Source organism: Sinohyriopsis cumingii, chromosome 2 (genome assembly GCF_028554795.1).
Source record: "Sinohyriopsis cumingii isolate HCF-2022 chromosome 2, ASM2855479v2, whole genome shotgun sequence".
Classification (NCBI taxonomy): Eukaryota; Metazoa; Mollusca; class Bivalvia; order Unionida; family Unionidae; genus Sinohyriopsis; species Sinohyriopsis cumingii.
The window spans coordinates 120,825,210-120,837,650 of NC_142962.1; the positions used below are offsets into that span (position 1 = coordinate 120,825,210).

The 12,441-nt window shown below is 33.8% G+C and overlaps 1 protein-coding gene across 1 annotated transcript in view; it reads left to right on the forward strand.

The window, feature by feature from the left end:
• The window catches only part of LOC149805708 (peroxiredoxin-5, mitochondrial-like), a 28,141-nt gene extending 19,102 nt beyond the window's left edge, over nt 1-9,039 (forward strand). Inside the window, exons 4-6 of the mRNA XM_089950374.1 lie at nt 856-894; nt 5,043-5,098; nt 6,678-9,039. Coding sequence (XP_089806500.1) covers nt 856-894; nt 5,043-5,098; nt 6,678-6,783 — 201 coding nt within the window. The 3' untranslated portion in view covers nt 6,784-9,039. The remainder of the gene's footprint in view (nt 1-855; nt 895-5,042; nt 5,099-6,677) is intronic.
• Nucleotides 9,040-12,441: the final 3,402 nt, after the last annotated feature.

The window sequence follows — 12,441 nt, forward strand, 5'->3', positions numbered from 1 at the left end:
ATGATTCTGCTGTGTGTAAGAATTTTTTGTTTGTGTTAGTTAAAAAAGTAATGCTAAAATCCTTATTAATGTTAACAAAAGTTTACTTTTTCAGTACTCGACATGTCAAAAGTTTTTTGGCCATCATCAGAATCAAAATATTAAGAATTCCTCAAAGTTAAATCTACATGCACAGAAACTGATATCTGGAAAAGAGGGAATTGAAAAACTGTGTGTCAAAGATAAACCATAATTTATTAGTGTACTTGGCTTTAATAATTTCTACAAATCATAGCAAATCTTAGCATGTCATTGATTAGTGGCAAATCAGTACATTCACCCATGTTTCCATTTTGAATTTGTTCATTTGATTTTTTGGCCATTCATTTACTGTACAATATAAGACCACTCTGGTGGCCTAGTGGTTAGATCGTCTGCCTCGGATGTGGGAGGTCACAGGTTTGAAGCCGGGCCAAGTCATACCATAGACTTATAAAAATAGTACTTACAAATGCCTCACTTGACGTTCAGCATTAAGAGGTTAGTGATAGGAATGGTTGGCCTGGTGTAAGGCAAATGTGACTGGGTGGGACATCAGGCTACATGTCTGTGACATGATGCCCCATTGCTTGACATCACTATAATCTGCCACACAGCAGACATTGTGGTGATATAACTTTTTTTTTTTATAAAGCTACGTTCAAAATCCAAATCACACACACACACATACTTTACAGTATACCAAAGCTATGATTAGAAAAACAGCATTTTCTTGAATAGTCTTTTTCACCAAATTGATAGAAATTTTATCCCTGTGAAATTTTCATGGTTTTTACTATATCCATGTACAAAAAAGCTTTTTTTCTCTCTTCCCAGGTACGAATGTTGGCAGACACATGTGGAGATTTTACAAAGGTACGAGTACATTTTTCGCTATGAAACAGATGTTCCCATGTAGAATTTGTGTTTAAAAAAAAGGTGTCAGTTCCTTTGTGTATCACTCATATCGACTGTGAAATTTCAGTTTTTGGTGGTAGGGATTATTACATATACAGCATTACAGTAAAACAAAATGACATAGATATGTATTTACTGTGGAAACAATATGAAACTTGGAAAAATGTTAGGTTGACGGTCAACATTATGAGAATATCTTGTTGATTAATAACAAATAAAATCATTTCAAAGTAATTTTATGAGAGAATCTGGAAAATCTTGTTTATATTTATGCCTGTCAACATTCTTGACATTAGGGTGTTTTTGTTGCTTTTAAGTGGAGGGTTTCATGCTCTGAAATGGAGTGGGATGGGTCATTGAACACAGAATAAATAAATGATAATTTTCTATATAATTAAATCTTGTTGTTAATATAGTTTAGCAGATCTAATAGCCTCCATATTTTGCTGGAATTTTAAAATATGAAGTGGAGGTATTGATAATATTAATTACTGATTGAAGGACCTAAATAAACCATTATGTATGTGAGGTCAGTTAGCATCTGATTGGTTCTGCTTGTCAGTGCACAAGAGTCCATGTTTCTGATCAGATTTTTGTGATGTTCATGTATACATACTATTGAGGTAAGCTTGCATCTGATAGGTTGAGCTTGTGAATGCACTATAGTCCATATATAGACTTCTACCATGAAGGTCTCAGATTTGTTTGGCTGTGAGTGACATCCATGTATGCTAGTGAGGTAAAGAAGAATCAGATAAAATTTGATAAGATGTGGTGAGTAGATTTAGGTCATCAAGAGATCAGTTGTGAACAACTTCCACACATATTTATGCGTTCTTGCATCAGATTGGCAGAGCTTTTGATCACTTGGGTCTACTCCACATTTTTGATGAGACTGTTTGATCAGACCTGATATGTAAACCTTTATTATCGGGGTCTCATATTAAGTTTCATTATGAGCAACATCTGTGCATCTGATTAGCTGAGCTTATAAATACTCTTAGAGGAATTTTTTCTTTTCTTCAGAATTTGAACATATCTGGTATGTAAGCTTATATCAAGATCTGAAACAGTTTTGGTTATTTGTGGCTTCCGTGCATATTATTGACATGGTTTTGCATCTGGTTGGTGAGTTTGTGAACACCCTACAAACCATATGTCTGAACAGAGTTTTGATCAGAGGTGCAATGTAAGCATTCTCAGATGAATTTGATTATGAGCAACATCCATGCATATTATCCACATATTGGTGAAGAGATGTTGCATTTGATTGGTTGAGCTTATGGAGTCTCTACAGGCCTTATTCTGGATCAAACTTGCTATGTAAGTTATATGTACAATCTTGGATAAGTTCAAGTATGAGAAACGGCCAATTGCCTGTTGCACTGGTATAAAAGGCACTTTACATTTCTGCTGCAATAACACGACTACTTTGCACATCATCTATCCACCGCTCCAGAGGCCTAGTGGTTAGAGCATCCACCTCGGATGTGGGAGGTCGCAGGTTAAAACCCCGGCTGTATCATACCAAAGACTTATAAAAATGGTACCAACAGCTGCCTTGCTAAGTGCTCAACATTAAGAGGTTAGTGTTAGGACTGGTTGGCCTGTTGTCAGGATAATGTGACTGGGTGGGACATCAAGCTACATGTCTGCAGCATGATGTCCCAGTGCTAGAAATCAATATAAACTGCCACCCTGCAGACATCGTTGCAGTATGAATAATTTTTTTTCAAAGCTATGTTAAAAATCCAAATCACACACACATACATCTATCGAAAAAATTGCTTTCACTCTCCACCATAGTTTAAAAATCTGTCTTGCTTATGAATTGACATTTTTTTTTACCTGTCTGTTAATTTGACTATGTGACTAAAATATGGTGAGTACAAGCGAGATAAAAAGTTTATATCTACATGATATTCCTACATCTTACTGATGCCTTCTTCCTGAAGCAAAAATTTAGTTTGCATAGACAGAGTTGTCATGGCAGATATGCTTCATGGACCACTTAAGGCAGGAGAATCCATTGTTTGCTTAGGAAACACCTGGTCACTGGCCACAAAAAGCAGGTGACTGTTACACACAACATTTATATAGGAAATTTGCCAAGGGAGAAAGTGGAATTGTTGTTTTGATTATTAGGACAGGTTTGACTGTAATTATGTTTACAAGACTATTTGAAAGATAGTTATCACAATCTTCTGGAAGAAGATAATTTCACAAAGGAAAAAATATAGAGTGGGAATTTGCTAATAATGCAGAATGGCCTCTATGCTAAACAATTAAAAGCTGATGCACATCAATAAATGTATCTAAGTATCAGAGTTTCCTTACATGTGTTATTTGCAAGAAAAAGATTTTATTTTAAGAAGAACATATTTCTTGTATAAAAAAAATGCTTAGGTTTAACAATTTACTTGCAGAGAAATATTGCTAAACCTTAATAACATCTGGAATTCTTTAATACTTTGATTATATCAAGTTTGACTGAGTTACTAATGTTGCCTTATTAAAGCCCCAATGCCAACATTGCATGTAAAAAGTCTAACCGCTCCGGTGGTTTAGTAGTTAGAGCGTCCACCTCGGATGCGGGAGGTCGTGGGTTTGGTCCCCAGCCGATTCATACCAAAGACTTACAAAAATGGTACTAACAGCTGCCTCGCTTGGCACTCAGCATTAAGAGGTTAGTGTTAGGACTGGTTGGCCTGGTGTCAGGATAATGTGACTGGGTGGGACATCATGCTACATGTCTGCGGCATGATGCCCCAGTGCTAGACATCACTATAAACTGTCACACTGCAGACATTGTAGCGATATGACTGAAAAATTGTTAAAGCTACATTAAAAATCCAAATCACACACACACACACACATGTAAAAAGTCATATATGCTAAATCATCTGAATAATACTTAATCTTGAAAGATATTGGTCCTAAACATGACTGCATTCCATTAAAACCAGACAATATCAAAGTTTCATCACATTATGAGCCATGTAATTTCTCCATCAAACTGAAAAACCCTGTCATTTTCCATGTGTACTAATTAATCTGATGTTGATGGTGACATCTGTGAGTGAACCAATTTCAGTTGAAGGCTGGAACACAAGATTTGATAATGTCACCATTGTAAACTAAAAAGCTAACACCATGCTATGTCAGACTGTCCAAGGGACAAGGCTGGTTGTATCAGCAGCTTGTCCTTTTTATGTCAAGGAAGTGTTCATATTGTACATAAAATAATAAAACTGAATAAATTGCATGACTTTTTAAGTTAGGAAATTGTGTTATTTAAATAGTTTCCCAAATTAATAAATAAATGTACAAAATAGGATAAAATTTGATCTATCAAATAAAACATTGTATCAGTATTAACAGATGTGCTGGTACCTTTTGTTATTATTAGTTATGAGCATTTAGTATTGCACCTCTACATGCAGGGATGATGTAACATATTGACAAAATGTATTGAAATTTCTTAAAAACTCCTTGAGAACAAACTTTCTGGCACCATATGAACTATTTAGTGTATACGCTTAGGCTTCTTACCAAATACATGTACAGAGTGCAGTCAAATTGCCATAAATTGTGAGAAATGGGATTAGAGAAGAAGTATTTGAATAAAACAAGGGCCAGATTGCATTTTCTAAGACCACTTGAGGGCCACAGACACACTAATTTCTTTAATATAATTACTGTTCACTGGCCAGATTTCTGTGTTGTTTTAATTTGTCCTGAGGGCCAGATAGAACACACAAGTCGCAGGTTGTGCACCCCTGATGTAGATAAATCATACGTAAAGTGGGCTATCATTTGTCATATTCACGGAATGTTTTATTTTTTACAAATTCGGTCGTTATTATTTTGCAGAGATACATAGAAGACTAAAGGGTAAAAGCCTTATTTTGTAAAGGTTTAAATCACCATTTTTACAACTTGAACATTTCACAGGTTAAAAATTTACATCTTTCTGACAAGTCAAAAAAAAAATACTTGATAATTATATCAGATTGAGTTGAAATAGATGGAAAATTGGAAAGTGGTTCAAGCAATCACTTTCTATAATGGGCAGATGTCATAAATACTTACCTCTATGCTTTCAGGCTGTTGACATGGAATTGGATTTGAAAGCTCTCCTTGGAAACACACGATCCAAGAGGTAAGTGTAATTATTAATGACAGAAGAAAATGGGTTGAGTAGCACCAGATAGTTTTGCATCATAGACCATTAAATAAATTTTTAATACAGGAGGTATAAATAAGTTATTAAACTCTATCATTATAACATAGTGTCAATATTACATGTCTGCCTATGGTAGGCCTTGTGGATCATCAATTATGTACAGAAAAACTTTGTGCCAGTTGGGTTTGAGATTAAGTTCACATGCAGAGGTTTGAGATTAAGTTCACATGCACAGGTGGCTTGCTAGCTAGGACAAACTCTGCTTGGGCACTTGTTTGGCAGTTCTTCAAATAAGTAATTTTGTGAAAAAATTGTCTGTCTGTGTTCAAAAATTAATTTATGCAAAGTAATTTCAGTTCAGGACTGCATACTTTGATCAAAAGTCCAGGTCATTGAGTCTCTTTTGCTTGTAACCAACTCCATCTACACCAGATATCTGGAATGAGTAAATGACAATGTTTTCAGGTCAAAAGTGAAAGTATTTGTGATAGCTTCCATCTTTCAACAGATATTATATTTATATTTTTGAACGTCAGATGGCATTTTTCACAAGCTATAAGTGGCAGTCTTGTAAACAAACTAGTACCTGTATTTGGAGCACAAACTCTATATGTTCCTGGTACATGTAGAAACCCATTAGAGTTTGTGTTTTGGTCTACATTCGTTGAGTTCTCTGTTTGATACCACAGTATTTGAAACACAGCACTACATGTAATATCAAGTATTAATGGGCAGGGTGTGTTCCTTCAGGGAAACTATAACATTTCATTGATACATCAATTCATGATGTATTTTTCAATAGATATTGAAATGTATAAACTTTAAATCGCCACAGTGGCAATACCAGCTTTATTGTCATTGTGGTAATATCACTTTTGAACTAATTTCTTTCCCATTTAGGAAATTTATTTTCCCATATGTGTGTTAGTCAGACTTATATTTCAATGTTTAGGTCTATTTTATATTTCTTGGTCATCTCTCCCTTCTTTCCTCCTTCCATCTCATCTCTCTGTCAATTTGGATGGATCTTAAAATATCAAGACAGTGTATACATATGTGCAGTCAATACAGAGGTGCCATAAATAAAATGTATAAAAATGAACTCCAAAAAGGTTTCAGGTATTAGTCTGTTGTTTAAAAAGCAGATTTTAACATGATTCCTTTGAGTTTTCAATGACTGAATTTACATAACTTGTTTCTATTCAATATTCAGTCATTATCACCATATTATACAGTACATGCTAAAACAACCAATACAAGCTTTTTGGGAAAAACTACAGACTAATTATAATAATAAAAATTTTTAAGGATCTATTTTAACTCATCACAGTTATAATTATGTTTGAAAATAAAGGAAAAAGAATATTTCGTAAAAAAGAAAATAGATGTTTTTTTATTGATATAAAGAAATATTTCCCTTGTCAAGTGGAAATATTTTATATTGTTGCATCCTCTTTGGCTTGCAGGATCTGTTTCTATTTTTGTTGAACTTTAAACCACAGGTGGTGGGACATTTATTCTGTTCATATTTATACTTGTATGTATTTTATTCTAGGTATGCCATGGTGGTTAATGATGGGGTTGTGACTGCCCTTAGTGTAGAGGAAAATCCAGCAGATGCCACTTGCACTAAATCATCTGACATATTGGGTTACTTGTAGATTTTTCCTTTGGCAGACGTTTTCCCTCCCTTATTTGGTATCTGAAACAGATGCAGTAAATTTAGCCATTTTGTTAGATGTGGTTATTCTGATAATTATGTAATCACTTTGTGTTTCATCCACCATGCAAAAGCTGGTCTGTATGGATCTGATAATTGAAAGACCAATATAGACAGGAAGTTTTGCTGTGGATATTAATAAAGTAACTAAGCAGAATAGTGGAAAAATTGTTAGTGCTTAAAACCAGTAAGTTACAGTTATTGGGGCTGTAAGCTCCCTTGCACACTTTGTGTTAAATTAAAATTTTTTAGAATAAGTTCAGGGGGATCTTTGACAGATTTATCCAGATCGTATAATATTCTGTCTACCTTTCTGTTACTAAGAATAGTTTGTTGTTCTAAGAAAGGACACATTTTTATATTTAGATCTTTTGGCCTTGAAAAGTTAGTCATTTGGTGTAAAGGGACATAACACAAGAATTTATTTTTAGGAGGAGGTAATTAAAATGATTACTTTTCGTAATATAATTGACTGCTTCTGGTTTTAGTACTTAAAATGATACAGAATCATTCCAGTAGGAAATGCTTTTAAAAGGTAATCGCTTAAGTATTTTCTTTAAGAATTTTTAAAGTCAATTCTATGTTTAATAAAGAGTAGAAAAGACTGAAACATTTGTTATTCAGATCACATGTATTAAGTGAGATGTAATTGTTTATGACCATAAAAAAGAAAGATGACTAACAATATATTACAAGTATGTTGATCCCTTTAATGATGTTCAATGTATCCATATTACCCAGACCTTCCAAGCCATCAGCATTATTTTTTAAATGGTGACCATAAAACTGTTTCAGAGTGAATAACCAAAAAGACCATGCTTACATGTCCTTTGCCATTTTTATGTGCACATGTTTAGAGTTATTTGGTGCTATGAAATCCCAGTTAAAAGTGCTAGTCAAAGGAAAAAAGAAAACAACAATATTAGCAAATAATGTACTAGTTTTTCTTTTCGGTATTATTTACAATGCAGTTTTTTTTTTTCTGTTTACCTCAATTATGTTAATTCTCATACCTTTAAAGTACAAGTTTCATTTTATGTATAATGCACATTGTTGTTACTAAGTGTGTATTTCAATTTATAATTCTAAAAAATGTATAATAGTTGAGGGAAAAAATTTGCGTTGCATTTGTTATACTGTTTTACATATAAAACATGTATTACAGTAGTTTCTTTACTGCTTTTGTATTTATTTATTTGGGACTTAAAGACAAATATTTTGAGAAAATAAGAGCTGGTTTATAAAAAAAAAAACTTTATTTATATTTGTTTGTATTGAAAATACTTTTATTTCTTTTGATGGATGAATGTATATGACATATTGGAAACATTAGCTTCAACAAATAATCCCTTTTACAATTGTAATGTTTTGACAACTTTTCTTGTTTAAATGTATTATTTCATGCTATTTGTATTTTATTAATCAGTGAAACCCTAAATGATTGGGTACAGTTGTGTACTTAAATATTTTAGATGTAGATAAAGACAATTTCTGACACTAATGCTGCACAATAGCATAAAAAAACTTGACACTGGGAAAGAATTATACATGTATTATTAGTGCTGGTTGTGTGATTAAGAAACAAAACATTCATTTTTCTTTCTCAGTTGACACCTTTTGCATCGTATTAAAGAAAATTCAATACAATCTTAATTCGATGTGATTCAGATTCGTATATAGTAAAATATTGAGTAGATGAAGACTTGAGAGTGCCTTTGTTCAGTTTCAGTAATTGTTTTTGTAAAGGATGAAATAAATGGAAAACCGGTTAGAAACTCTACAGAAAAGACAGTTTGTCAAAGTGAATAATCTTTCTGTAAAACTCTTTAAAAGTCCAGTTCAATCATTCCAGAGGTCCATCTTGCAATCTAGAAGATTGAGTACATAATCGCTATGGTAATGTATGATCGCTATGGGATATATGGTAATAACTTCACTGAAAATGAAAAACATATCTCTCATGGGGGCATCATTAGACAGTCCAAGATAATAAGCCCATACATTAGAAGTTAAGAATGAATTATCCTTATATAACTGAATTTGCATGTTGCTTGTTTTTATATGTTACAGGAAGGGTAGTTAATGCCAGAGATTATTGTATTTAAAATGAGGGAGATGTATTATAGAAGCCACGTGATTTTGAGTGTTTTTATTTTTTAGAAAAAGAATTCATCTGGAAATAAAACTATCCAATTCATTCTGTGTCCATGGTTTAATTCATAGTTTCATTTAAATTCTGTTCAAATATGTTTTTATGTTCTGCTTGTTTTATTTCTAATTGGAAAGTAGCATGCAGAGGACAGTGTTTTTGTTCACGACAGCTGCTGCCATCTTAAAAAGGTGTAATCTATACAGAACATAAGTTGAGGTGATTATTGATGCTTTGAATTCATTCATTTTTGTTTAGTGACAATTTTGATGCATTTGTTGCCATCAACCACAATATATTTGACTGAACAAATAATTTTGACATGAAGACAGTGTGACACTCTACTACAATATGAATGAAATATTAATGAAAATGTAATTAACTCCAAAACCACAATTTTATATCCACAAAAGTTCTAAACCATGCTCTTTACCTGAGGGAAACAATGTTTGTGACAACATACAATAAGCACAACATCATGACCTTTTGGTTTGTATTATTCACAAACAGCTTTGTACCAATGTACAGTAAGCACAACATCATGACCTTTTGGTTTGTATTATTCACAAACAGCTTTGTACCAATGTACAGTAAGCACTGCACCATAACTTTGGATTGTATTATTTATAAACAGCTGTTCATCAATATACAGTAAGCACTGCACCATACACTTTTGATTTTTATTATTCATAAACAGCTTTGTACCAGTGTACAGTAAGCACTGCATCATAATCTCTTGGCTTGTGTATTCACAAACTGCTTTGCGACAACGTACAGTAAAAACAACTTAATGACCTTTTGGTTTGCATAATTAAATGGCTTTGTACCAATAAGTAGTTGGAACTGTTTCATGGCATGGCATCATTTCTGTACTGTTCTCTAATAACTTTTGTATCAGTGTACAGTAAGAACTGCTTAATGACCATTTTGTTCATACTATTCTTCAAAACTTTGACCAGCGTGCAATGAAATGCTCCATTTCCTCATTACTTGTATTATTCACTAATAACCTTGTAAAAATGTTGCATAAGAACTGATTAACGACCTTTTGGTTCATATTATTTTTTGGTAACTTTGTACCATTGTACTGTAAGAACTGCTTAGTGACCAGTAGCATACTAATTGGGGGAGTGGGGGCAGATGGGATGGTTGCTCCGGGGACCAGTGATCTTGTGGTGCCAAAACATTGGGTGCCAGAGGTCATGGGGTGCACACAGTGAGTGACCTTTTGGCTTGTGTTATTCTTCGATAACTTTTTACCAATGTACAGAAAGTACTGCTTCATGGCCAGTCCCTGACATTTTGCTCAGATGTGCAGAAAGAGAGAAGACAACTTCACCTTTTTTCGCACTGATATCTCTTCCTGCTGCCCCATATTTTGTCGAAGAATCCTTTCATATTCAGTGTAAAATATCGGGTCATGTCATTTCTGTTTCAGATTTTTAAAGTTAGCTGCATTTGCAAAAGAAGACCAATTACAATTGTTATCTTCATTCAAACTAAGAAAAGTTTTATTCATTTAGTAAAGTTAGTGGGTATTTAATTTATTGGATTGCATCAGAGTGTAATCTTCGATTTTTTTTGTTTTGTTACATACTGTATTTTGGGGCAGATGTTTCCTTCTTGAATATATTGTTATCACTACTCCTAAATGGATGGTCATTTCAATATGGGCTTTGTACTAAACAATTTATGATGTGTGATTGGTACTAATGACCTAATGATGTCATTCAGACATTCAATATGCCTTCATTAGTGGCCATTTTTAAAAAATCTTGATATTACGTTTCTATGAATGAATGGTCATATCAGCATGATGATTTCACTAAAAGACTTGTTTGTGTGTCTTGTTGGTCATAAATGGAAATTATGCCAGTCCGACTTCTAATATAACTGCCACAAGGGCCATTATTTCTCCTTATTCGCTGTAAGTCGAAATTGTTTTCATCAAGAGACTCAGTATGGTGTCTTACTGGTATTAATAGATATGGTGCCAATCTGATATCGAGTATGGCAGCCATGGCATCCATTCTAATATTATAGTTGCTTCTCCAGAGCTGAAGTTATATCAACGTGGGGTTTCTACCAGAAATCTTTTTATGATGCCTTCATTGTCCTAAATGAAAAAATTGCCAAGATGACATTCAGTATTCACCATGATAGCTAATTTGAAATGGTGTTATTGCTGAAGAATATCAAAGATGGTTTTAACAGTCTAAAATTCCTGGAAATTATTTTAAGCCAGGAGAGTGTCAGTTCTTCAGAGGGAATCTTGATTGTTATGTAGTCAGCTACTGTTTGCTGTTGCCCGTACAAGAACGCATCATTTGATGAAATGAATGACTCTTTTCTGGCTGATGCATGACAATATAAAAATAAAATAATATGAGTAGTATGTTTTTTTAAGAGAATCCTGTCAATAAAGGGTCCATTTAGCTACGAATATTGGCCGCCTCTCTCTCTCTCTCTCTCTCTCTCACACACACACATGCACAATTCTTGTTCGTTTTTAAATTAAAGTTGTAAAATATCCATTTCAAGCTAATTATTTTTCTGCAACACATACTCTTCATTTAACCCTATTGATGATTTTTTTAAATTTAGGTACTTTTTTATTGAAATGAAAACCTACTCCGATGTCCAGTGCCTCCTTTGGGTTTGTGTAAGTACAAGTATTGGACATACAATAGTAATTGTATGGGACACTTGAGATCCAAAGGATAATTAACATTAGCCCATGGGTTTATATTAAGAAGCACTTGAGAGCCAAATGGGAAATCCTATTTTAAAATTCTTCACAAGTTTAACATGGGAATCATATTGTAATAAATTTGGATTATGTGCATTTGGTTATAGCACTCTGTTTTATGGAATTCTTAGATTTTTGTGATTACTTGTTTCATTATGGTACCTTGGTCCTTTGGAAATATTCCTAAGCCCAAAATAATTAGCCAGTTACTAGGAACAAACTTCATGGAGTGAAGTGTTAGTGAGTTTCCATGATGACAAGGTTCACATTTGGTGAATTCAGGTCAGAGCCGCATTAGTGTCCCTGTCGTTCCATAGTCCCTGTTAAAATCTAGTGTACATTGATCATGTGACTCCAGGTGCAATATTTAAGGTTTTGGACTGGTATATTGCCTGATGGAATAAATGAGAAGGGACTTATCCATCGTCGGAAGGTACTGTTTATGTTGCCATGGTGGCAAATGCAGGTGAAATGTGGCTTAAAACCATGATTTGACTGGCCTAAGGTAGCGTAGTAAGAATAGTTCTCATTCAGCAGGAGGGGGGCAACTGACATGGGGGAAGCCAGAACAGTAACATAAACAATATGTGACATGTCATGATGTTTTTTATGTGTTATAAGATGTGAATAAATTAATCTGATACAGGCAACATGGGGGGGAATCAACCTAAGGGATGCAGAGACGAGTCTTCACTAACTTG